This window comes from Xiphophorus maculatus, chromosome 16 (genome assembly GCF_002775205.1).
Source record: "Xiphophorus maculatus strain JP 163 A chromosome 16, X_maculatus-5.0-male, whole genome shotgun sequence".
Classification (NCBI taxonomy): Eukaryota; Metazoa; Chordata; class Actinopteri; order Cyprinodontiformes; family Poeciliidae; genus Xiphophorus; species Xiphophorus maculatus.
Genome location: NC_036458.1, coordinates 395,700 through 422,079, shown reverse-complemented (window position 1 = coordinate 422,079; position 26,380 = coordinate 395,700). Strand labels below are relative to the sequence as shown.

Genomic DNA, 26,380 nt, shown 5'->3' with positions numbered 1-26,380 from the left:
CTTCCACTTTAGTTACTCAAATATTGTTATCCAATATATTTAACATTAACAACCTGCTGTAGTTTGTAAACATGACAGTAGCAGTTTTAGACGGGTAGCACAGACAGATAGACCTAGCCATCTATTCGTGCTACGGTAGGAAAATCTGACAAGGTAGCACTGATTGTCAGAATTCCTGCTGCAGAAGGAAGAACCGGATCTTCAAGTGACTCAAATAGAAACATGTTGACATTTTTTTCTGTTTGATTTCAGAATAAATCCCAGAAACTGAAATGGCTTCATGAGTTGTTTATTTTTTATTTCATTTAGCAATAAATTAAAGTTTGAAGAAAAGATGAAAATGTTTCTCTGCTCTGCAGTTTCAACCAACGTCTTCAGTGATTAAATATTTTATTTGTTTTGGATGTATATTATCATCAACGGTTATTATCAAAACATTTTAAACACAAACACACAGAAACCAACATGAAAATATGAAAAATAAGAATTAAAGCAGAAGAACTGAGGAAAAGAACAGAAAAATCAGAAAGAGCCAAACAGAGAAAACCTCAGCGTCCCCCCGTCCCCCTCAGCGTCCCCCCGTCCCCCTCAGTGTCCCCCCGTCTCCCCCCCGTCCCCCTCAGCGCTCCTCTGCAGATCAGGCTGAACCAGTAGAGCTGCAGGGGCCACAGCAGCGCGGCCCCCAGGTTGCACTGCCATGGGGCCACCAGGGGGACCCGGTACAGTGGGATGGAGGAGTACCTGCAGCAGCAGACAGGGGGCGCTGGGGTCAGCTTGAATAATAACAGGTGAGCTGAGGTAAATAGCATCAGTGAAGCTCCTGACCTCCTGACCTGGACCATATCAGCTTCACCTGCCAGCAGGCCGACCCAAGGTCAGAGAGGTCAGGTGAGGTCAGGTGTGTTACCTGCTGTAGGTGTAGTACAGGTAGGGGAAGAGCAGAACTCTGCAGCAGAAGAAGCTGAGCAGGAGGGCGGCGCCGTTGATCCGATGCAGCAGCCAGTCCTGCTTCTGGAACTGATGGACACACCTGGTCAGGTACAACCACCTGGACCCGACCGGACTCTGAACGGTTCTGTTGGGTCGTACCGGGTCCAGAACATGAGGTTACCTGGATCAGAACTTTCCCCAGACAGACGGACGGCGTGCTGAGCTCAGCCAGGAATAGAAGGCCCTGGAAGTAATCGCCCCGCCCCCGGCGCCACACCTGGAGGGAGAGGGGTCAGGGGTCAGCGACCTCTGGATGGCTCCCTGACTCATCTGGACCGGGCGGTTCCGTCTCATCTTTAACAGGCTCTTCTCTCCAGAACCAGAACCTGGTTTCACAGTCAGTTAATGAGGCTGTTTAACAGACAGGTGGCACCACTTGCAGGCTGGAGGCTTCATTACAGGCTCCAACAGAACTTCTCTGGCCCGGTAGGAACCAGCAGCACCAGCTTCACTTTGGTCTGGGACCTGGTTCTGACCCGGTTTTTAACATTTAAATTTTAGTTTTAGTTTCAAACTGAATTGATTTGTAGGTTTAATCTGGTTTCAGATCTGGATTAGAACTGGTTTAACGAACGGTTCACTCAGACTTTTGGACCAGAACCTCTTGGTTCTGACCTGATATTGGACCGGGCCAGAATAGAAAAAACCCCACAGATGAAGAAGATGTGATGTCAGACATTCTCCAGTTTTTTCATGAAACTGGTTCCAGTTTCTTCCTGAACTGGATCCAGTGTTGCCATAGTTACCAGAGAGGCGGGGCAGCAGAAGGCCACCATGAAGACGTGATGCAGAACCATCAGAACCTCCCGGCGCAGAAAACCCGACACGGCGGCGCGCACCGAGCCGCCGTCGGGCCCCGCCTCCTGGTGACCTTTGACCCGCAACCTGAACCAGTAGCACAGGAACATGGCCAGGAGGTCGTAGCAGAAATACGGCGTGGCGAACAGGATGTAGGCGTCGGCCAGCCAGTGTCTGAGGAGGGGAAGCAGAACGGGTCAAAGATGGCCGTCGGGTCATCAGAACCAACAGAACTGGGTCATTCTGGACTCCCAGAAACACCCGGAACCAGCAGTAGGTTCTGCTGACCCGGTCAGTTCCGGTTCTGTTCAGTTGAATGTCTGACTGAAAAATAATCAGTAATTATGAAAATTAGAATTTAATCTGAAAATCCCAGTTTAAATCTAAATAATGGAAGATCCTATGGATTTTATCACAACAATAATAACAATAATAATAATAACAATAATAATAACAATAATAATAACAATAACAACAATAATAATAATAATAATCCCTCTGCACTGCTCCAGCTGAGCCTCGCTGTCCCAGACTTCCTTTCTGCTCTTGCTGTGATTTGGTAACCAAATGGGAGTCGGACCAGTGCTGAACTTTGACTGGGAAATCAGGAAACCAGTAACCCCCCGTCCTCCCACCGTTTCCCAGCATGCTCAGCGAGGGGGATCAGCCAGCGACTGAAATAACCTGCAGCTCGGCTCGATAATCCCAGATCGGTAATTAGATTACAGGCTGACAGGAAACCTGCTGCAGCGATTCATTAGTCCTCCTGTGATGACGTCATCCGATGATGTCATCACAGGAGGACTAATGAATCTTTTCACACTGGAGGAAAACTAAGCAGGACGTCCTCACCTGTCCTCTATGACATCCCTGCAGGACGAGACGATGGTCCAGCCGGCCGAGGACGCCATGATGGCCTGGAGAGACGACACCAGACTGGAGGACAGGGAGCACTGGTTAGACTGGGAGCACTGGTTAGACTGGGACATGAATGTTGTCCTCTGGACCCTGAGGGTCCCTGACTGTCAGTTGCCAAGGTAACTGTCTGTGACCATCTACTAGGCACTAATGGCCGCTATGTTGTTGCCATGGTTACACCAACGTTTTATTTCCGGTTCGTTTCCAGAAAGAGGAGGGGCAGCACAAAACAAGAGAACGGAAACCGGACAAGAACCAGAACCAGAACCATTAGTGATTGGAACAAACGAAAACCAGAGCAATCAGAAACTGAGACAAACAATCAAACCGGACCGGACCGGACCCAATCCGGTGTGTTCTCTTACATGCTACAGACAGAGGAGCAGTTTGACTTCATCTGCAGAACTACTGGTCGGTTCTGGAGCCCAGGTGGGAGTTCTGGTTCTGATCTGGTTCTGATCCAGGGAACAGACTAGTGATAGTTTGAATCAGAGGAAACATCTGAATAAATAAACTCAGAGAAATGGATGGAGGTCAATGCAAAGTCCTCAGTTTGCATAGCAGGGATGTGTGTGTGTCTCAGTGCGTGTGTGTCTCAGTGTGTGTGTGTGTCGGTGTGTGTCTGTGTCGGTGTGTGTCTCAGTGTGTGTGTGTCTCAGTGTGTGTGTGTGTCTCAGTGCGTGTGTGTCTCAGTGTGTTTGTGTGTCGGTGTGTGTCTCAGTGTGTGTCTCAGTGTGTGTCTCAGTGTGTGTGTGTCTCAGTGTGTGTGTGTGTCGGTGTGTGTCTGTGTCGGTGTGTGTCTCAGTGTGTGTGTCGGTGTGTGTGTGTGTCGGTGTGTGTCTGTGTCGGTGTGTGTCTCAGTGTGTTTGTGTGTCGGTGTGTGTCTCAGTGTGTGTCTCAGTGTGTGTGTGTCTCAGTGCGTGTGTGTCTCAGTGTGTGTGTGTGTCGGTGTGTGTCTCAGTGTGTGTGTGTGTCGGTGTGTGTCTCAGTGTGTGTGTGTGTCTCAGTGCGTGTGTGTCTCAGTGTGTGTGTGTGTCTCAGTGTGTGTGTGTGTGTGTGTCTCAGTGTGTGTGTGTGTCTCAGTGTGTGTGTGTCTCAGTGTGTGTGTGTCTCAGTGTGTGTGTGTGTGTGCGTGCGTGCGTCACCGTGCTGAGATCACCACGGCGTCCGCCTCACTCCATCCCATGAGCTGCTCCAGGATTTGCTTTGATCCCAGGAAAATTCCCGGGAAGAAAATGGAACCGGCAGCCAGCAGGCCCAGCATGCTGACCGGACCGGACCGGGGCGAGAGAGAGAGTCGGAGAGAGAGAGAGAGCGTGTGTGTCAGCAGCTCAGAGAAAGGATCAGAGGGGCGGAGCTTCCTGCAGCCACCTGGGGAGGAGGAGAGGTGATAGGGGAAGAGCTAATCCCCGGTTCTGGACTGGATCAGAACCGGTTCTGGATTTGATCTGGACCGGATCAGGACCGGTTCCATACTGGATCTGGACCGGATCACGAGCAGTTCTGTTTTCAGAGAATCTCTGTTTCTGTCCCTCAGCTTCAGCCCAGAACCAGACCCAGACCCAGGATGCTGAAGCTCCGCCCCCTGAATGTCAGCCAACCAATCAGAGCTCAGTTTGTAGTCGCGTAACTCCGTCAGGTTTAATCTCTGGTTGGGATTAATAAAATGATCTTGAATTTTAATCTGGATCCGGTGAGAATCCAGATTTCATGCACAGCTTTAATGTGATCAGTTACTCTTATTAAAATCCTGAGCAGATTTATTTTCACAGCCATGGTTGGGTTGTCATGGCGACCGCAGTCAGTAACATTCAGTAAATCAGGAGAAACGATTTGTTGAACCACTTTAAAAATGGCCTTTAATAAAGTTTTAAACAAACTTCTCAGTAAGAAGACATTTCTGTTTTCCAAAATCATTTGAAGTAATATTCTGATCTTTAATGTGTTTTTATTTATAAGCAGAAAATCAACATGAAGAGAAATAAAGGCGTTAAAACTTCAGTAATCCATGTTTCACTTGATGAGTTAATGAAATAAATTTACTTTTCAATAGGAGCTTCACTGAACAGTTCTTTGTTCTTTAGCTTTGAGTCATTTTATCATGACGTGCTAAACTACTCGGTAGTTAAACTACAGAAACGTCCTGGCAGGAAGAACTAACTGGTTTTAACTGCTTGTCAGAGTGAGACCTCTTGTTTCTACACCAGCTCTGTTTTAAAGGGGAAGTGTCATGGAAAACCAGCTGTAAGCTTCCCATCATGTTACTCCTCATCAAACCCTGGACCGGACTGGAACCGGGCCGAACAGGGCAGGAACCGGGCCAGAACCGGAGTGTTGAGAAATGATTTAATTTCCATGGCAACAGGATTTAGATTCACATCCATCCTGGAAGAAACTTTCCAGAGTGAATGGATTCTGCTCAACAAAGGCTGCAGTTCTAACTGGATCACTTTTTCCTTCCACTCAACTTTCTATAAACACTGTTGGCTTTCAGCAGCGACCTGCTGTGTCTCCTGGCCGCCTGTCTCGCCGTCAGCTGTCTCCATGGCGACGTCTAGAGTCAAACCGGAGGTCCGGGGGTCAAAGTTCGACCTTAAAGTTTAATTTCACATTTAAACGTTTCAGTCGTTTATCCTCTGAGGAAAACTTCACATTTACTTCAAGAAGAAGCCAGTAGCTACACCCGACCCGGAACCGACCCGGAACCGGAACCGACCCGGAACCGACCTGACCCGGAACCGGAACCTGGAGAACAGACGACACGGCAGAACCAACAGAACCGTTCGGTCCAGTGTCCATTTTTTTATTCACCATCACTAGTTTGACTCTAAATTCAAGTATCTGTCAGAACAGAACCAGAACCAAAACAGAACCAGAACCAAACAGAACTTTGAGCTAAAACAGACAGAAACATCGGATCCATATTCAGAATAATAAACATCGAGTTCTAAAAGTTCTAGAACGGAAAACGGGTTCTAAAGGTTCTGACCAGAGGAACCGGGTTACAACCAGAACCTCCGGCACTGTTGTGGGTCCAAACGGGCCCAACTGGGTCCACCAGAACCGGTCCGGTCCGTAATCCCAGGTCACAGATTTTTCCTCCAGAATCTGGAGACTGCAGGGAAGAACCGGAACCAGAACCAAAGGAAAACTCCTGCTGGGAAAGGCTGAATGAAGCGGTACCGGTACCGTTGGGCCGGTTCTGTTGGACCTCACAGGGAACAAACACACATGCACATTTACAGGAGGTTCTGGCGCCGCTGCAGCCGGGCCCTCGGGTCAGACGGAACTGGGTCAGCAGCAGGTTCCGACACTCTGAACGCGACCCGGTTTGGCGGTTCTGACCTGGACCGTCTGCAAAGTCATTCTACTGGAAACCAGAACCGGTCCCGGTCCAAACAGCAACCCAGTTTTCCGGTTCTGGTTCTGTTATTTCAGCGGCCCGGTTCTGATCACCTGTCAGAACCAGAGCCAGTCCAAATTAAATCAGGTCCGGCCCGAATCTCTGGTACCGTTTGGAGAACCTGAAGTTTCCTCATGATTTCTTCCATTTTGGTTCTTTTGGGTCGTGATTTTATTTTGAAATAGAATCGGAACCGAACCAGAACCAGAAGGTCCTAACGGTCCAGTTGTGGACGGGAGGTTCTGTTGGGTCACTGGAGGAACCGACAGCGGGTCGGGTTTTGAGACCTGGTCCAGATGGGCACCGGGGTGCTGCGGTTCGGATCAGAACCAGAACCAAGCCACCAGCATTTTCTCTGATGAATCCTGCTCCCAGAACCGGGTCAGAAATGGAGGAGGAGGTAAAACTGGAGGGACGTTACAAAACTATCAAGAGTTCTGGCCCCGGTCCAAAAGATCTGCAGAACTCTGAGGTAACTGGGTCCAGTCGGTACCAGTGGGGTCCAGTCGGTACCGGTCCGAGGTTAACTTGGGTTAGATGAAAGGTTCTGGTCTCTGAGGGAATCCAGTCGTTCTTTTTCTTGATGATCCGGGTCACAACCGAACCAGAACCGGCGTAGTTAGACCTGCTACATCTGGTGAGGTTGATCTACTGTTGCCATGGCAACGCCGCAGAATGACAACACAGTGAGAGATGAGGAGCATTAGAGGAGGCGGGCGGGTTCTGACCAGGTTCTGACCCGTCCCAGTGCTCCTGCAGCAGCTTGGCTCCAGGGGCGTGTCCAGGTGGATCCGGCAGAACCAGAACACATCAACATGAGGTCGGTCCGTTTGGGTCGGGGAGAGAGAGAGAAAGAGAGAGAGAGAGAGAGAGAGCTAACTCGCCCGCCGGCTGATGATGATGATGGAGATCCGGAGCCTTCATCTCTCCTCCTTCCTGGAGACCTTGGAGGAATGCCACGCCGTGGACCTGAGGACCGATGACATCACATGACCCAACAGGAAGTAGAGCGATGACATCACATGACCCGGATCTGGACCCGGGTCAGTTACTGACCCTTTGCACGACGTCTCCGAGTCGCCGGAGGAGCCTGATGTTTCTGCCCGTTTCTCCTGGACTCACCTGGTTTTGCTCACAGACATCAGGATGTACAGCAGCTCGCCCCGAACCCGACCAGAACCTTGAGTTGATCCGACTTCGCCTGAATTCACAACACCTGGTTTGTGTCTCTGTCGGCGTTTCCTTTTACACCGGAGCAGCAATAAAAACGCACAGAAGATGCTAACCTGCTAGGCTACATGATGGTGGAGCACTATCTCCATGGTTACTGAGTCGCCTACCTTCTCCATGTTGGATATAAAGTTTATGAATATTAATTTTCGTACGTTGTACAAAGCTGCCAGTCCTGATGAGCTGCTGTCCGTCACTAACAGTTTTCCAGTAAGACGTTCCGTCTGGTTCTGGTCCGTCTGTGCAGCCGACCGCGCGGCGCCCTGCGGCCATTTTTTAAGTGACATCACCTAACTCAGTGGTTCCCAAAGATTTTCTGGGCCCCATATGGATTACAATAAAATCCCCCCAAAAAAGAAAAAAAACAATCAACTGGTCCCACATGGTTCAACCAGACATAAACCTAAACAAACCATCTTTACAGTGAAACATTTGGTGTAACTGGTTTGGTTTTTTTTTTTTCATTCAGCCATACTGCTTCCTGTGCCCTCCGTGCAATGGCACTGCGCCCCCCCTAGGGGGCGCGCCCCACACTTTGGGAACCACTGACCTAACTTGAAGCAACATGAGGCAACCAGCAGCGGATTGGTGGCTTTGACGGCCGTCATGGCGGACTCCTGAAGAGCGTGACGTCACGTGCAAAGGGTCCAGATCCAGAACTCCCCCCACCCAGATGACCCCAGGCGGTGGTTGCCATGGAGACCCCGCCCCCTCACCTGATGAAGGTCTTGAAGGCGGCGCTCTGGGGGTTGATGCAGAGCGGTACCCGCTTGCCCTGCTGGTGCTCCGTGATGAAGCGATGGATCAGTTCTGGAAGGACAGACGGCAGCGTCAGGCCCGGTTAGGGAGGTTCCCGGACCGGGCCCGGTTCCGACCCACCTTTGCCCTGCCACACGGACAGCAGGCTGTTCTCGTAGCTGTGGCTGAAGGGGCGCTCGGCCGCCGGCTCGAAGTCGCGGGTGTAGACGCGGCCGCCGGCCACCGAGTAGCAGCAGCGGCACATGCAGGTGTGGTAGCGCAGCCGGCCCTCGTCCAGGTACGGGTGGGACAGCGCGTCGCCGCCGGAGATCCGCTTGGCCTGCGCACAGAACCCGGCTGAGACCCGGAACCAGACCCGGAACCACAACCGGAATCAGAACCACTCACCGGGTCAAACACCAGCATGCGGCACAGCAGGTGAACGGCCTCGTGGGTAGCGCCGTCCGACAGCATGTAGAGCACCGACAGCGACGGCTGCAGAACCAGAACCAGAACCCGTTACTGACCAGAACCGACCGGAACCCGAAGGCGTCTGATAGGCTGCTGCTCAGCTGACAGTGAGGAAGCATCACGTGCCCCAACACGGCCAACACCAGAACCCCCCGGTTCTGGTAGCACCGGCAGGCCGGGCAGAACCTCCTACCGGCTTGTGGGGTCCCCTCAGGATGTGGGCTCGGGCCCCTTCGCAGGCCGACGCCAGGGCGGACAGCGGCGGCGTTCCCAGCAGGTCCGTGATCAGGTCCAACTGCAGAGAAGAACAATCAGTAGAACCGGTTCTGGATCCAGATTCATTCAAAACAACCGACCAGCAGCAGAACAACAAATGGTTTCAGGCTGAGAAAATATCATGAACCTCCAATCAGCACCAATCTGGAACCACTGGACCCAGAACCTCTGCTGTCATTACCTCTAGTCCCTCCAGTACCGGTAGTGGTTCCGGTACCGGCTCTACCGATCCGTCTCACCTGCTGGATTGGGCTCTGCGCCTGGAACAGGATGCGGCGGCCCAGCAGCTCGGCGAAGATGCAGCCGACGGACCAGACGTCGATGGCTGACCCGTAGTGCCGGCAGCCCATCAGAACCTCTGGGGCCCGGTAGTACTGGGTCACCACCTCCTGGGTCATGTGACGCGACGGGTCGGGCTCTTCCACGCGGGCCAGGCCAAAGTCACAGATCTGAGCAGAGACGAGGGCTTAGTGTCCTAGATAAAGCCCGCCTGCTCTGTATTTAAGCCCCGCCCCTCCAGGTGAGCGGCTGACCTTCAGCAGGCAGTTGCTGTTGACCAGCAGGTTCCCAGGCTTGATGTCTCGGTGGAGGATCCCAGCAGAGTGGAGATACTTCAGACCTGGAGAGGAGGAAGAGCCGTTAGCCGGATCGCCTCTGAGTCGACCCGGGTCGACCCGCAGCGACTCGGGTCGACCCGGGTGAAGCAGACCAACGGAAGAAATAACAACTGAACCCTAGTCCAGGAACACATCCAGAACCAGCCCAGAACTGGTCCAATGTTCTGAAGCATTCCGGATGTGTTCCTTGAACCAATCAGATTCCGGACAGGTTCCGTAGGTGTTGGTAGAACCGGCCCGGTTCTGGACTGACCTCGGAGGATCTGGTAGAGGAAGACCTTGATGTGGTCGGTGGTCAGCGGCTGCGGCGACACGATGACCTTGTGAAGGTCGCTCTGCATCAGCTCTGTGATGACGTAGCTGCCGGGCCGTTAAGGACGCTAACCGAACCCGATCAGACGGAACTAAAGCGGGTCAGAACCGCCGGAAGGATACATCTCCTCGAAGCAGTCGATCTGCGGAGGCTGCAGGATGTCCAGAGCCGACAGAACCTGCAGAACCAGAACAGAACCTGAGTCAGAACCTCAGGGAGCGGCGGTCTGAGCGCGCTCAGAAGCGGCGGCGCCGTACGTTGTCGTGTTTGAAGAAGCAGAGCATCCGCAGCTCCCTGAAGACCCGCTTACAGGACACCAGGTTCTGGAAGACGTTCGGCATCTTCTTCAGCGCCACCTTCCGGCCGTCACGGGGGTCCGTCACCGACCTGGGGTCAAAGGTCAGGGGGTTGGGGGCAGCTTCCTGTTACACTACAACCGTCAGACACGGTTCTGCCCGGATCAGAACCAGACCCGATTCTTACCAGACGACCCCGAAGGCTCCGTATCCGATGGGCCGGTCCGGTTCCATCTCGGCCGGGCTCGGTACCTCACTGGCTGGGTTGCTGTAGGGCTGCGGTACCGCCGCCCCGCCGCCGGCGCCTCCACCCAGCGCCGTCGGGTGGCGCGGGGTTCCGGCCGGGGCGCTGGGCCCAGTCAGGCCCGGCGCAGCGCCGAGGCCGGCCGACGGCCCGCCGCAGGACGAGCCCACGCAGAAGAACTTGTGACCCAGGTCCGAACCCGGGAACAGGTCGCCGCAGACGGTCTGGCGGCCGGCGCCGTGGAACGCCATCCCTACCCGACCCGCTATCAGTCCAGGCAGTGAGAGCGGTACCGGTACCGGTACCGGTACCGGGCTGCTGCTGCTGCTGGTCCCGCTCAGGCTCAGAACCGGCGCAGCGCACTCAACATTTTCCGACCGGGTTCTGGAAGAGACAAAAATTGGGAGTCAGATTTGGACCGCATCAGAACCAAGACCTGCAGCCGGTACCAGAACCTTTTCTACCAGAAACAGTTCAGAACCAAAGTTGTCACTTTAATCTGTCGGTACCGGGTCACAGAACCAGAACCTCCAAGGAGTCAAGCTTTATTTAAATAAAATTTTTCAAAATAAAACTCACAAAATTTTAAATAAACAATACGTTTTTACGGGTCCAGAACCGTACCGGTCATTCATCAGAACCTCTGTCTGGTTCTGTAGAGCTCAAAGAAGAGCAGCATCAGGTCCGTTTGGACCTGGATTTCCATGGTAATTTCCATAATATTGGTTATCGGCCGTTACGAACAGCAATAAGCGGCCTGCCTGTTGCCGGGCAGATTAATTCCTCCAGAGACCACGTGACCATAACTGTCACTTTATCGCATAAATAGAAGGAAAAATGGAACATTTTATGGAAGCGATTTTGGATCAAAACTCTGGTTTCCTTATAGATAAATAAACTCTGAATGTTTTTTCTAGATCGACTATCTGGACTGTTAAACCTGCAATCGTCTCTCTGAAAAACTGTTATTTTCATCATTTTCTAACGTTATCATCGTTTATGATCTGGAGGATCCTACAAATTTCCAGTTTTGGTGATTTAATGAACTGAGATCAGTGTTAACGTTTCAGATCCATCAGTCTGCGCTCGTCTGAGCGGGTCTGGATCATAGAAACACTCTGGAATCAGCGAAGGGTCCGAGTCCAGACCTGAGCAGCCGATTCAAGATTCTAAACCGTCAACCTCGATCTGACCCAATATCAACAGGAATAACGACCAGAATCGACCAGTACCGGTCCAGGACCAAACAGTAACGGCCCTGAACCACTGGATTCTGATTCAGAACCTTAAGATTTTGATCTAGAACCACTACTAGTCCAGAATCGACCCATTAACAGTCCGACAACATCATCAGATCCGAACCAAAACCTTTAGATGCTGATACAGAGCCACTACCGGTCCAGAACCTATAGAATCTGATCCAGAATCTCTGTAGCGAGACCCAGATTCAATCAGACACCAACTTCAGCTCCGGCTGTCAACAGGAGGGATTTAGCTCCCGATCCAGCCCAGTAACCAGAGGGTTCAGTCACCTTTGTTCGATCCAAGCTGCTGGTTAACTCGGTTAAACTAGTTGGTTCCGACAAACAGAACAAATAAGAAGTCAACTGAACCATGCAGTGTCTGTGTCCATCCGCCAGGAAGCGGATTTATCTGGAAAAACGTCATTCCGGGCTGTTTTTCCCTTGAAATGCTGGTTAGCTCCGGAGCTAACCAGCTGTTCGGGGGGACTAGTTAACCCATCCGCGGCTGTGACCCACATAACCATCCGCGGTGACCTATTTCATTTTAAGCGGAATAGAACCGTGAATAAAAGCCACAGACCTGGCGGCAGAGAGCGGTTGATGACATAGCAGTTAATCCGACCTTTGGGGGCTAAAAAGCGGCGCTAGAGGCTCCGGTTCTCCCGGAGCTAACTGCAGCTAACCCCGCTGCTAACTGTCCATCATGGCGGCTCCTACAAAGCCATGGAGGAGACTGAGGTTCTCCCAGGAGGAAGTCTCGTCCAGCTGGGGTGCAGTGCGCAGGGTTCCCCGTTAACCAGCCGGAGATCGGGATGTTTCCCAGCTTCAGCTACAACTAGCTGGTTAGCAGCTAGGAGGAAGAGGAGGAGGAAGAGGAGGCGGAGCCGGTGGGGGAGGGGCGGCGCTTCATCTGCGCTGTAAACAACAGGGGAGGGAGGGAGGGGGGACGGGGAAGGCCATTTCGAGTCTTTTTTATAACAAATGGACCGGGTTCTGGTTCTGTTCACCTCTGTACCGATTCATACCGAACTGCTTCGGTCTGACAGCATTCTGGAAGCCACATGACTATTAGTCTGTCTGGGTTCTGTGGGTCAGAACCGGGTCATTTCGTCCCTCCTAAGCCCTCAATATTTTCCTTTAACACATGTAAACCAACCTTTATTGTCAAAAAATAATAAAACCTCACAAATAATAATATTCTCCATAGAAACGTTTAACTGCCAGAGCTGATCAATGAATTCAATTAAAATGATAATCCAGAGTTTTAATCTCATTTGAACAAAATCTGACAGTAAGGAGATTTCTTCTTATTACAGGTTTATTGTGTCAACTAAAAATTTTATATCTCATGATAACTAGATTGATATTTAATTACGAGAAGTTTTAGGTTTTGTTATGAGATTTAGAACTCAACATGAAGAGATTTTTAACTCAATAACTAGTTTTATATTTTCTCATGATGAGTTTTTGTTTTATAGCCAAATATAAAACTATTTATCTTTACATATTAATCTCATTTTAGTGAGTTTTAGATTAAATAGGCTAATTCTAAAATTCATTCCAATATTCTATTTGGTCTCAAAGCGTTTTATAATCTCCTTCAAATTAAAATATTTGACTGATTTAAAGGAGAACAGCAGCAGCTCCTGCAGTTAAAGGTTTCCATAAAACTAGACTGGATGCTGTTTCTTAACATTTTCTATTCTGGTTCTGATCCAGCTGCCTGCAGAGGTCCAGTCCAATCACGCAGCGGGTTAAATAGACGATGTGGATCCAGCTGGTTCTGTCCGTAGCGTTGCACTGACTGCAGTTAATCCAGTGATAATAATCAGTTACAATCAATCAATGAATCAATGAACACGACCACAGAAGAAGAGTCACCGCAGAACATGGCAGAAAGTCACTGAAGGTCAAAGATCGCCGCGCGTTCCGCTTCTGGAGAATTTACACCAAACCAGAGGTTCCGAGGCCTGGCCCGGCTCGGCAGAACCTCGCTTCTGAGCTTCTCCTGCTCCAACAAAGGCAAACTGGGAGTTCTGAGTAGAAGTCCGGTCCATCTCATCAGAACCAAACACTGATAGATGGAGCATAAATGGGTTAAAACAGCAGAACCAGGAGAGGTTCTGGAGATGGCAGCTGACTGGTTACCATGGAGATGAGAATAAAAATACACTTCCATAGCCAACAGAAGTTCTGCACCTGGACCAGGTTCTGATCCGGGTTCAGTCTGTGAGAGTCTCAGAGGCGGGTCAGAAGCAGAAAGGTTCTACTGGTCCAGGCCCGGAAAAACGGGAAGCTATCAGGAACACGGAGCCATGTTGGATCCTGATGGTGGTTCTGATGGGACAGAATCAATCAATCAATCAATCAATCAATCAATCAATCAATCAATCAATCAATCAATCAAATTTTATTTGTACAGCCCATTTCAGCAGCAAGGCATTTCAAAGAGCTTTAAATCATAAAAACACAAAGTCATGCAACATAGAATCAACAATCAAACATGACATAAAGTCGAGTTCCATCGTTAAATTGATTATTGATTATGTTTCTAATAAAACTAACAGCAGCTTTTAGTCTGGATTTAAAGGACCTCAGTGTTTCAGCTGGTTTACAGTTTTCTGGAAGTTTGTTCCAGATTTGTGGTGCATAGAAGCTGAACGCTGCTTCTCCTCGTTTGGTTCTGGTTCCGGATGCAGAGCAGAACCAGAACCAGAACCTGAACCAGAACTTGAGGGGTCTGGAAGGTTGATCCAGCAGCAGATCTTTAATGTGTTGTGGTTCTGATCCGTTCAGTGATTTATAAACTAACAGGATTTAAAGTTTATTCTCTGAGCTACAGGGAGCCAGTGGAGGTTCTGGAGAACTGGGTTTATGTCTCTATCCTCCTGGTTCTGGTTCTGGTCAGAACTCCAGCAGCAGCGTTCTGGATCAGCTGCAGCTGGAGGATTGATTTGTTGGACAGATTCAAAGCGACTGGATGAGTTTCTCTAGATCTCACTGAGACATTAGTCATCTAGATGTTGTTCAGCTGATAGAAGGCGACTTTGTGACCGTCGTTATGTGGCTCTGGAGGGTCAGGTCAGAGGTCAGAGGTCATCACTACTCCCAGGTTTCAGGATGATCGCTGGTTTGAGTTGTAATAACTGAAGCTGTGCATTGACTCTAGATCTGTAACTCTAGATCTATAACTATAGATCTATAATTCTAGATCGTTCCTCTTTAGGTCCAACAATAACAACTTCAGTTTGTTTCTGTTCAGCTGGAGAAAGTTTTGTCTCATCCACACATTGATCTGTTCTCAGCTTTATTCAGTGACTGGATGGGGTCAAAGGTCACCTGGTGACATCATAACGTAGAGCTGTGTCATCAGTGTAGTTATGGTAACTGATATTATTTCCTGTTATAACCTGAGCCAGTGGGAGCTTATAGATATTGAATAAGCAGAGTCCTAGGATTGAACCTTGGGGAACCCCACATGTGACCTTTGACCTCTGGTGAGAAGTTTCCAGTTGTAACAGAGAAATCCCAGTTCTTCATGTAAGATTCAAACCAGTTGAGTTCTGGACCGGAGAGTCCAACCAGACTCTCCAGTCGATTCAGTAAAATGATCGACACTGAGGTCAAACAGAACCAGAACCAGCTCTGTGGTTCTCCCACAGTCCGTATTTATATGGACGTCATTGAACACTTTGACTAGGCCAGTTTCCGTGCTGTGGTAACCATGGAAACCTGACCGGAAGGAGTCAAAGCGGCTGGTTTGACTCCTTCAGTTAGGAAGCTGTTTAACTGTTTAAACAACTTTTACAGTAACTTTGCTGATGAATGTTAGGTTGGAGAACCAGAACCCAAACGGTTCCTCCGCGGCGGAACCGGAACCAAACGGTGGAGGTCCAGGATGTGAATAGTTTGTCCTGCGTAGTTGGACTGAGCGTGTGCAACTCACCTGGAATCATTGTCTCTGAAACCAACACAAGAGAACCAGAAGGTTGACCTGACCCCCAAAACCCCATGACCCCTTCACGACCTCCCCTGACCTCACCTGGCAGCACTGCTGGCCCCGGCCCCCGCCGTGCTAACTGTGGGGCTGGGGGCCGATGCCGGAGCAGTCGGTGACCAGCAGCCCCACTGGCAGCGGGCCGGCCACGGTGACGGCGGCGCCATTGGTGCCGACGGGCTCGGCGCTGGTCTGGTCGGGGGCCGGGTCGCCCTGCTGGGCGTGGGTGCCCATGTGACCCTGGAGCTGCGTGGCCGTCTTACACTGGACCCCGCAGAGCTGGCAGAGCAGCACGCCGCCGGCGCCGGCCCCGCCGAAGGCCCCCCGCGCCCCGCCACTCTCCTTCCACTCCTGGCCGTGGTGCTTCTGAGCGTGAACCCGCAGGTAGGTGAGGGTGGTGAAACCTGCAACAACACCGGACCTTCAGAACTCTACAACACCAGACCTTCAGAACTCTACAACACCGGACCTTCAGAACTCTGCACAACTTTCAACAAATCCAGAAAAGACGAGGATCTGGAGCTGTCCCGAAGCCAGAACCAGGCAGAAAAGGTCAAGGTGGGTCTACTTTCTGCAGCGGACTGATACACGCCTGGTTACCGAGGGATGCATGCATGAGCGCGCACGTGAAGCTGCATCTTACTGCGGTTGCAGAGGTGGCAGGAGTGGTGCTGCGACTGGTTGTGGACCCTCATGTGGTCAGTGATGTACGCCGCCGACAGCAGCTTCCCGCAGATGTGGCACGGCACCTTCTCCTCATGGCGGATCAGGTGGGCACGGAGGCGGTCCCGCGTGGCGAACGCCGACGTACACGTCTGCAGAAAACACGTTAGAGATGGTGGCTGGTACCGTTCGTCGGGTTCTAGACCACCTCAGCGCAACCCTTGGAGGACCTACCGTGCATTTGAAGGGCCTCTCGGTGGAGTGGACCTGTCGCACGTGGCTGTTGAGGTGATCCGGTCTGCGGCAGACAGGGAAGTGATTAACGGTAGGACGGCTGCGGGTTGGGTTCTGGGTTCTGGAGAGGCCGTCCTACCTGGAGAAGGCCTTGGAGCAGTGCGGACAGATGTAGGGCTTCTCCACACCGCCCTGGTGCGAGCGGACGTGGTAGCTCATGCGGTCCTTCCTCTTGAAGCGCTGCTGGCAGACGGGACAGGAGTATGGCTTCTCGTCCGAGTGGGACAGCCGGTGCCGGTTCAGGTGGTACACGTCCCGGAAGGCCTTCCCGCAAGCCTCACAGGCATGGTTCTTCCTCACCTGGTTGGGGTTCGGAACCGGGCTGGGACTGGGATCCTGTGCGGACGAAACAAAGGAAGCCCATGTCATAAGGAAGTTCAGAACCGGCAGTCAGACCTTTGAAACTGGCTGACCCACCTGCTCCATGGAGCCCACCACAACGATGGCCGCCTGGATGGGCTGAGGGGGAGAGGCCACGGTGACGGTTGCCGGGGCGACGGAGAGCGGCTGGGCGTCCGGGGCGCCGACCGGGGGCAGCGGCTGGGGTGGCAGTGTGAGCTGGAGCAGGGACAGAGGGATGGTGGTCTTCTCCAGCCGGCCCGCCTTGGCGCCGTCCTCCTTATCCCGCGCCGCGCGGTCCTTCATCTTGATGCCCGTGTGGACGGACTGATGGCGCCGCAGGTTGTAGCTGTTCTTGAACTCCTTGTTGCAGGTGGAGCAGATGTGGGCCGGCCGGGGTGGCTTGGGCAGCGGCTTGACTGACAGGCGAGACGGTTAGACAGACATGGGTCGGGTTCTGAGCTCTAGAACCAGACCCCCAGGAAGGTCCGGTCCAGATTCTGTTTCTGCTCACCTGGCAGGGGCTCCTCGCTCAGGGCGGCCGTGTCAACAGTGGACGGGGGCGTCACGATGTGTTCTGCCGGGGGACTCTGGGCCGACCCGGTCAGGTCCGGCAGCAGCTCGGCCTGAAGCGGCGCCTCGGGTTGGGTCTGGGTCGGCGTCGTCTGTAAGAACGTCTGGATTAATCTGCAGCTCTGTTTCCCAGAATCCTCTGCATCAGGTTAACCAATCAGGTCGCTCCAGAGGTGACATGATCTACTCAGATGGAGCCAGACTCTTATTTTGAAGAGTACTTTCAGGCTGTTTTCAGTCAGTAGCCCTTAGTAGTAACTGGTTGCTATGGTGATTCCCTCCTTTTCAGTTATTCCTGACTCGGCAGAACCTCCTGCTGGATTTCCATGGTTCTGGTTCTGCTGCAGGTTCAACAGAACGTCCAGGTCCATTTTGTCCAGAATCATGGACAAAATGGACTGGACAAGTGAGCTATGGAGGTCCAAACAGGACTGGGTTCATCACAGGTTCTGCTTCTGATGGTGGCCCTCTGAAGCTCACCCGCAGCTCCCCCCTGACTCCTCTATGACCCCTGACCCCCTGCACCCGGATCAACACCTACCTGGAAGAGGAAGTTGCTCCAGGAAGTGTCCATGCTGAGGGCCCGCAGAGAGGGGAGGGAGGAGGAGGAGGGCCCGGAACCCAGGGAGAAATGTTCTGGTACCGATTATGGGGCCTGGTGGCTCCTGCTCACTGACAGCTCAGAGAGTCCAGCAGGGCTCGGTTCTGCGGTCCGCTAATGCCCAGTGATAGTTGGTGCATTTTAATACAAACAGCTGCAGCCTGGAGACACCGGGCAGTTGGACCGGCTCGGTTCTGTTCTGCAGACCTTTTCGGGTTAGTTTTATTCGAATCTCCAGGAAGGCCTCCGCCGCAGGAGCCAAGCCTCGGTGTTTCCTGCAGCCCCTCCCCCGCTCAGCGGCGCCCCGGCCCGGCTCGGTCCGTGGCTCCGCCTCGGCGTCTGGAGGAGGTGTTTCTGTTTTTTTCTCGCTCCCTCCTCCCTCCTCTTTGATCTCCTCTTCTCCCCCCTCTGTCGGCGCTTTAAAGGGAAAGGGTTGGGCTCGTGCTCCCTCCGCGCGGACCCCGTCTCGTGCCGTGGGTTTCCTCCGACAGAAAGCCCCAGACGCTAATCCGTCCTCAGCGCCGAACAGAACCTCTCCGCAGCGGTCGGTCAGGAACAGAGACGGGCCGGCCGGTCCGGACGGGCTGGCCGAACTCCGGGCTGCAATGGAGTCCGGTTCGAGGCTTTATCCCTCGAGCATCTTAAAGGTAACGATTCGCGCAGGTGCAACAGCTGGACGGAGCGTGACGTGGGCGCCTGGTCGCGCGGCTCGCCGAACTTCATACAGGAAAAACCCAATTCTAGGTTCTGGTTCTGTTTGGGCCAGAGAGCGTTCAGCAGGTCCGTCCGGAACCAGCCGGATTCTTTTACTGAGCAGCTTTTTGATCTTTGTTCGTGTAGTTTCAGGTTTTCAGGAAAACCACAAATAAAAAAATGAAAGAAATATAAATCACTTCCTGTTTTCCTCCGAGCGCGAGACAAATATAGCCGGTTCCGGTCAGCACTCAGCAAGGGCGACCCGGTTCCGGTGACCCATAATCCCTGGCGGGCGGTTCGGAGGGTCCAGAGGCTGAGTGATGAGCTGCTGATGACCGGACCGGGTCCTGGCTGGTTCTGGAGCCCTGGTCTCCATGGCAACGCTCTGGCAGCATCCGGTTGCTAGGAGATACAGCATCCAGCGGTCTGTTATGGACCGGTTCTGTTTTGAGGCGCTGATGCTTGTAGTCAGACTGGATCAGAACCACCTGGGCCAGGACCTCCAGAACCGCTGTGCTGAACCGAGGCAGGACGGGTTGTGGAGCTGCAGGGTTTTGGTTCTGATCCAGCAGAATCTTCGAGGAACAGCTTCGAGAGTTCTGCTGGTTCTGGTCCGGCTGAGCGGTTCCACTTCCAGGTCCATTTCATGTTGAGATTCTAAATATTTTTATTCAGAGGAAAATGATGTTGGGACGGTTCTGGTTCTGGTCGTTTTTATTTTCTGTTTCACTAAAACCAGAACCAGGAATCATAGACAAAGTTCTGAATAATGAATAGAACCGGGTCAGAACCAGCTGCAGCAAAACTTTATTCTCATTTCACATCAAATAAAACAGATTCCCAGAATTCCTATGAAAACACAAAGTGCATCAAAGACAACCCGACCCGGTCCAATAGAACCAGAACCCACCTCCAGAACCTTTTTCTGGAGAAACGGCGAGTTTCCAGATTTTATTGGAACTTCTCAATAATAATAATAAATTACATCATAATAAAAGTGTCAGAACCCGGCCCGGTTCTACGTGTCTGGAACCGGCCCGGTTCCTGGACACCAAATACTGAACATTTCATCACAACATCAAAGGAATCGGAGCAGTAAGCCGACCAGAACCAGAACGGGGCCCAGTTTGACCCGGATGAGTTCAGGAGGAATGAAGTTCTGTCGGGTTCTGTTGATTCTGCTGAGGTTCTGTAGGCCCAAAGCCCGGCGGTTCAGGACTCTGCAGAACCTTCAGAACAAATGAGGCCCGGGTCGACAGGTCCACCAGAACCAGAGAACCCGGTCTGGATGTGCTGGACACCTAACCCGGGTCACATGATCAGAACCGGACCGGAACCGGACCAGTCCAGGGATTATGGGATGTTTTGTCTCTAATCTGTAATATTTGGTTGCTAAGCAACCCAGAAAGCTGGAATATTTGTGATTTTGTGAAATTTGGTCATGAATGAGGCGTTTGAATCGGGCCGGACCAGAACCGGTACCGAGTCCGTCGGGCTGCTCAGAGCCTCTTGGCGCGCTCGGCGGCGTCCAGGGCGGCCATGTTCTGGGAGGCGGTGACCAGGTGGAGGACGCTGATGGCCGCCTTCAGGAGGGAGATGGCGCCGCAGAGCGCGAGGAGGGGGCGGAGCCAACCTGCAGAGAGGGGGGGAGGGATTAGCAGCAGGATTAAAGTGGGTCGGTCCGGTTCCGAGTCTGACCCAGAACCCTCGCTTTAATTTTAACTCTGCTGAAGGAAAAACTCCAATGGAAGAAAACGAACCGAGGTTATGGAGGGATTACAGAACCCAGATCAATAATCAGATCAATAATCCGGACAAGGACACACGGGGACACTCGGAGGTGGCGGTGTCATGCTGCGGGCCTACCTGCCGGGTTCTGGATGTGATGCAGGATGTAGAGCAGGCAGAAGAAGAGTTCGTTCCCAGCGCACATCACGAACAGAACCGGCTGAAACAGAACCAGAACCGGCTGAAACTGACTGTAACCATGAGTCATGTGAGCCGCAGCGGCCCGGTCCGGTTCTGACCTTGGAGGTGTAGTAGAGCCGGAGGATCGGGTTCCCAGAGAGGTCGATGGTTTTGTGGCTTCCTGAGCCTTTCACCGTGGAGCTGAGGAGGAAAGAGACCGCAGTCAGCAGAACCGGAACCGGGTCCGGTCCGGCGGCAGCGGACTCACCTGTGCAGGTGCAGCCAGTGGCTGGCGATGTCCAGGCTCATGCTGAGCTGGAACAGGAAGGCGTAGGCGGGGTAGAGCAGCGCCAGGTTGACCAGCAGACACATGGTGGCGCAGCGGTCCGTCAGCATGTCCATCATGGCGCCAAACTTGGTGGCTGGAAGCAAACCAGCCAGAGGTCAGAGGTCACCGAGGGAATGCGGGCGAGTTCCCAGAGGCGGCGCGTACCCTGGTCCAGCGCCCGCGCGGCGTGGCCGTCGAAGGCGTCCAGCAGCGCGCTCAGCAGGTAGCAGAAGACGGCCGGCCACGGACTGCTGGGCATCAGGTAGAAGGACAGCAGCGCCAGAACCACGCGGGCGTAACCTGCAGACACCTCTGGGTCAGAACCAGAACCTCTCTGACCCACAACATCTGGACTGGTTCTGATCAGACAGTCTGAAGCCTTAACTAGGTTCATTTACGGCTGTCATGACTGCAAGCCACACTTTTCAGTTTTTTATTAACAAAAGAAATGCACAGATCCATAAGTCATGTTTCTTCCTCTTCGGTTCTGATCCAATTAGCTCCTTTCACGTAAAACCCAATGGAAGAATAAAGATGGTTAGAATGGAGAACACGTGAATCGGTTGAACCAGTTTGATCAGAACCAGCATGTATTTGGGTCAGGTGGTACAGAACCACCAATACTCTGGTGTTGGTGGTTCGGGAAGGGAGCGTGTTGCGCAGATTGTTACTGATCTGAGTAAGCAGATCAATAACAACTTATTAAAACTCAGATTTCGTTACAGTTTAAAGCCACTTCCGGGACTTCATATTTAAAACATAAGATCTCAAATGTTATTTCAACCAACTAAAAACAGAATGAAAATAAGTCCGATTATTTTTATTGACTCTTTTTGTTCTTTAAGCTTCAACTCCAGACGTCATTACAGCAAGAGAACCGGGTCAGAACCACAGATTCTATAAATTTGTCATTTTTTCAATTGAGTCTGGTCTGAGCGGTGCCGCCATGATGGATAACGATAAACTAAATTGATGGAGGAAAAACTCACCGATTAAATTCGGAACAAAGAGGAAAATATTTTCCTGGGTCATCGTGGAGTTCGGTCCCGGATCTTGATCCGAACCTGCCGCGTGTCTGGGTCGGTTCTGCGGTGAGACCTCTGCTGCTGACAGTTCGGTTCGACTAGAAGGACGGAAGCTGGTACATCCGGTGCGTGCTTTCAGAATAAAGGTCGCTCCGTGGGCGGTTCTGATCCAGGGACGGATTCATCTTAGGAAACCGAACCTTGAGTTTCCTAAAGACTAAAGTCTTAATCCAGGGGCGTGTTCCGGTTCAGTCTCTGGTGGCAGGAACTTCCTCCTCAGCAGGTCAAAGTTCGGCAGGTTCTGCAGTCATTTGATCCAAACCAAGCAGGATCCAGAGGACCGACTGTACACACCACTGCTTTAAAGACAAACTTTCATTTTCTGAGGATTAAAATCAAATTTAAAAAATTGGATTTACAAAAATTAACGAAATAATGAACTTTTATTTTGAGCACAGTGTTCTGCTTTATATTCATGTGTTCATAATGTCAGGAGGAAACTTGATTCATTTTCACAATGCAGAAAAGATGGCCGCCATAGTTTTGGTTCTAAAAATGTTAAGGTCAGAGGTCAGACTGGATCATGATAATAACTAGAGCACAAACTGTTGGTTACATATTGTAACCCAGATTCTATGAGTATAGGCTTCGCCCTGTAAGGCTATCGCTAGTGTAGCAGGATGTAGTCTACATCTCACTGGGTCCATCCAGACCACCACCAGCAAGCATCTGCTGCATAACAAAGACAGTTTCAGTCTAGAGTCCCGGCCTCCAGTACAGCAGAAGACCAGAGAAGAGAAGGGGCCCTTCTGTCACAGGGCGGCCCCTGAGGAAACGTGTCTCTGTCTTTCTGTCAGAACTCCGAGAACAGAACGGGTCATAGAGAACGTGGAAACGTCACAGAGGAAAAACCGAATAAATGAGCACAGAGATGACCAGGAAGCGGCCGTGTAAATGCAGGGCCTGCCCAAGGAAAAGCAAGCTAAGCAGCCACTTAGGGCCCCAGGGCCACTAAAAGGCCCCCTCAGTGGAGCTTATATATATATATATATATATAAACTTGGACTAGACCAGGAAGGAAGAATAAAAACATGGCACGAATGTAGTGAACTCATCTAAAGTATGTTGCACTGCGGACCCTCCAGCTTCAATACCAGCTCCAAACCACCTGGAGAAGTCACAGCCCCGCCCTGAGACCTCACTGGGAATGCTGGGAAATGTAGTCCTGGAAATATTTAATTCTTATAGTATATATATATTTGTAATAATTTCTATGTCATTATAATATCAGAAACACACAATTTCACTATGAACTGATTTGTTTTTAGAATAATTTATATATTTTATAATGCATGTAGAAATCATTATTTTATTGATTAAAAAGAAAAGAAAAATTGCTCTTGGGCCCCCTGGTGGCCGCGGTAGGTACCGCAAGCTTCCCGGTAACGAGCTGCGCTTCTGAACGTCCAAAGGTCCAAAGGTCCGGAGTAAAGTTAGCAAAACAATGTCTCTAAAAAGGACTGATCCTTCAGGGAGGGAGAAAAGAAATTGGAAGAATAGAAAAAAGCCAAGATAAAGGTTTTAATGTGTCTTGCTAATGTAATGTAAAGATTAGTAAAGCTGCTAACAGAACATTAGCTTGATAGCGACCTGGACCGGTCCAGTTCAGCAGCCAAACATTTATGCTAGAGTTTAAACTTTAAATGAGTTGATTCTCATGGTGGCTCTGGATATTTCTGAGCTATTTTGGCTTCAATCCGTGTTTAATAAGAATAATTAAAACTTGTCAATGTTTGACATTGTTAGCTAAATGTTTTTCCGTCAGGCTACAAGCTGCTACATGATGAGCTGCTCTATGTTGTTTGCTGCTGAGCAAAATCATTTAGTGGCTAAAAACATTATTTTTACATCAACTTCTGTTAAAATCATTTGAAGGCTCAGAATCAGTCCAGTACCGGTACCGGTCCACATTCTCGGGGGAGAAAGACTCACCTGGTGTAAATTACACCATTAATAACACGTCTGCACAAACGTGCCACATAACAAGAGAGCGCGCGCACGACTTAGCTAGTGCTAGCGATAGCCTTAGAGCAGTGGTCCCCAACCACCGGGCCGCGCAAGAAATAAACTACTTCCGGATCATTTATTTTGAAAATCCTAAACCGGATTTTACCGGTTAAGTCTTGCGAGTCAAAATTGAGCCAACTTGCAGCAGAATGAGTAACAAAACAACATCGGAGTGCTGCGCGCACCCCGGTCCGCGGGCTGACCGGTCCGAGCCACTGAAAAGGTTGTGGACCGCTGCCTTGGAGGACCAAGCCTAGCCGAAATAGACCTTTAGCTCTCCTGCAGCTTTACTCTCATGATCATTTCTTTTGTTTTAAATGTGACTTTTCCCGCCACCGAGTGACTTAACAGAGATTTCAAAATAAAACAGCTTCTGTTTTTGGTCTTTTATTTGTCCAAAAGTATTTTATGTTTTGTACAGCTCATTCTCCATTTCACACATCGTCCTCCTCACAGCGCCTCCTGCTGGTCGCCATCATCACAGCAGCAGGGAACCGTGCTGAGGTTTTCACGGAGCTGCACCGCAAAACCTGGATTCAAACACAAAGTCAGCATCAGGCTCTCAACATTGAACAACTTTAGGATGTGAGATTGTCCCTGGATCTCCAGAATGAGCTGGTTATGAAGAAATGCTGCTGGAATGATTTTAATGAGTGAATGGGAACTCAGAAATGTCCGTTTTCAACTAAAGTGAATGAAACCTCTCATTGTGGATTCACGTAAAACACCTAGATGTTAGTTTAAATGATGCCTTCATCAGAACAGTGGAGAAAATAAAAACTGCATTTAAAAGCAGATGTGAGACAGAAAGACATGTGGCTGATTGAAATGCAGCTCGAAGTTGGTTTGACTCGTTTTGCGGTGCAGCTGCAGCGTTTCACCGCCTCAGGATCCGCATTAAACTAAAGTTGGCAAAATGAAATCTCACAGTTTGAAACAAAAAGTCCAGTTCATCCATGGAGGCCAGCAGATTCCGACTCCTGACATCCAAACAGTGTCTTTCTGTCCAACACGGAATGTGTCCGTTTGTCCTTTCACCCATCGCCAAGTCAACATTTGCACAAACACCAAAACAAAGAAAAGGAAAGAACCATTTCCTCTGGAATCCGCTCCACATTTTTCTTATTCTCTCGGTGCAAATGAGGTAGACATGACACGTGGAGACGGCGACGGCTCTGTGCAAAAAACTCTGACTATGAGGTGTCTGTGGGAAACACGGAGCAGATTCCTGCTACGGAGGCCCAAAGGGGCAAAAATGGCAGGAGGCGAAAACAAATAATCCTGTGGATGAACTGTGACCAGACAAATGTTCAATACATAAATCATGGTGTTAATACATTGGAAACGTTGTATTAATCAAATTGTATATGGCTTAATGTGTTTTTCATTATTGTGATGTTTGTTTTAATTACTTTAAATCAAAATCACATCTCAATGTTTTGTCTATTTTCAGAGATATTGCCATATTTGGAAAATATAAAACAAAATCAAATTATTTTATTTGCTTCAAAACAACAAAAAAGATCGAAAGACAGTTTTAGAATTTTTAATTTAACTCTTTATGATGTAAATCAAAGTTTTCTCAGTTCTTTAAATATAAATATCTTGCTTTATGCAAATGTTTTTGTTTAAAACATTTTATTGTGATATTTTGTTTCAGCCTCCATTTCTATTTTAATTACTTTAGAAACTAATTTTCTAATGGTTTTTATTCATTATTGTTTTTTAGCATAGTACTTTTATCATTTTAGCAGATGGAGGAAAAATAAGCTAAAAGTTTATAAACAAAATGTAAAAAAAGATTCAGTTTAATTCAAATATTTGCCAATATTTTTGACATTATTAATATTTAATCTTAAGGCAACAATCATTATTTTAGCCAAAATAAATGGACAAATTACAGACTATACTGATCACAAGTCATCCACAGGATTATTTGATCGTTAATCTCTTTGGGCTCTGTGTTTTACAGTGCTCCAGCGAAAAACTTGGACTAGACCAGGAAGGAAGAATAAAAACATGGCATGAATGTAGTGAACTCATCTAAAGTCTGTTGCACTGCGGACCCTCCAGCTTCAATACCGGCTCCAAACCAACTGGAGGAGAAGTCACAGCCCCGCCCTGAGACCTCACTGGGAATGCTGGGAAATGTAGTCCTGGAAATATTTAATTCTTATAGTTCTATCACAGTAACATTGCATTTATTTCCCACCTAGTGGTCAAAATAGGCAATGACATCTTAACATAAATACTCCGACTGCTGCAGTAGTTATTATGGGATGGCGTCTGCCTGCTTCTAGTACAAATTGGCTTAAATCACGTGACAAAATAATTATTACTTATTACAGTCT

The 26,380-nt window shown here is 50.2% G+C and overlaps 4 protein-coding genes across 4 annotated transcripts; all 4 read right to left on the bottom strand.

Annotated features, from left to right (window-relative positions):
• Positions 1-903: 903 nt before the first annotated feature.
• On the bottom strand, positions 904-5,382 carry LOC102233449 (protein FAM57B). The gene is made up of 5 exons (XM_014474341.2): positions 3,852-5,382; positions 2,641-2,724; positions 1,737-1,962; positions 1,112-1,207; positions 904-1,017 (listed from the first exon to the last, which is right to left on the bottom strand). Exons 1-5 carry the CDS (start codon positions 3,968-3,970, stop codon positions 904-906), a joined length of 639 nt encoding a protein of 212 aa, XP_014329827.1. The 5' UTR covers positions 3,971-5,382.
• A 106-nt stretch (positions 5,383-5,488) lies between these two features.
• Positions 5,489-12,424, bottom strand: LOC102233188 (serine/threonine-protein kinase NLK2-like). The gene is made up of 12 exons (XM_023349671.1): positions 12,119-12,424; positions 10,238-10,678; positions 10,012-10,141; positions 9,877-9,932; positions 9,695-9,801; positions 9,358-9,443; positions 9,064-9,273; positions 8,742-8,843; positions 8,486-8,572; positions 8,219-8,417; positions 8,056-8,149; positions 5,489-7,078 (listed from the first exon to the last, which is right to left on the bottom strand). Exons 2-12 carry the CDS (start codon positions 10,543-10,545, stop codon positions 7,030-7,032), a joined length of 1,428 nt encoding a protein of 475 aa, XP_023205439.1. The 5' UTR covers positions 10,546-10,678; positions 12,119-12,424; the 3' UTR covers positions 5,489-7,029.
• A 1,364-nt stretch (positions 12,425-13,788) lies between these two features.
• LOC102232927 (myc-associated zinc finger protein-like) lies at positions 13,789-19,415 on the bottom strand. The gene is made up of 8 exons (XM_023349673.1): positions 17,946-19,415; positions 17,346-17,496; positions 16,910-17,250; positions 16,572-16,828; positions 16,433-16,496; positions 16,179-16,350; positions 15,581-15,939; positions 13,789-13,875 (listed from the first exon to the last, which is right to left on the bottom strand). The coding sequence occupies exons 1-7, from the start codon at positions 17,976-17,978 to the stop codon at positions 15,614-15,616; spliced, it is 1,344 nt and encodes a 447-aa protein (XP_023205441.1). The 5' UTR covers positions 17,979-19,415; the 3' UTR covers positions 13,789-13,875; positions 15,581-15,613.
• A 77-nt stretch (positions 19,416-19,492) lies between these two features.
• cdipt (CDP-diacylglycerol--inositol 3-phosphatidyltransferase) lies at positions 19,493-22,168 on the bottom strand. The gene is made up of 6 exons (XM_023349676.1): positions 21,927-22,168; positions 21,103-21,237; positions 20,878-21,031; positions 20,729-20,810; positions 20,568-20,649; positions 19,493-20,334 (listed from the first exon to the last, which is right to left on the bottom strand). Exons 1-6 carry the CDS (start codon positions 21,967-21,969, stop codon positions 20,201-20,203), a joined length of 630 nt encoding a protein of 209 aa, XP_023205444.1. The 5' UTR covers positions 21,970-22,168; the 3' UTR covers positions 19,493-20,200.
• Between the last annotated feature and the right edge of the window lie 4,212 nt (positions 22,169-26,380).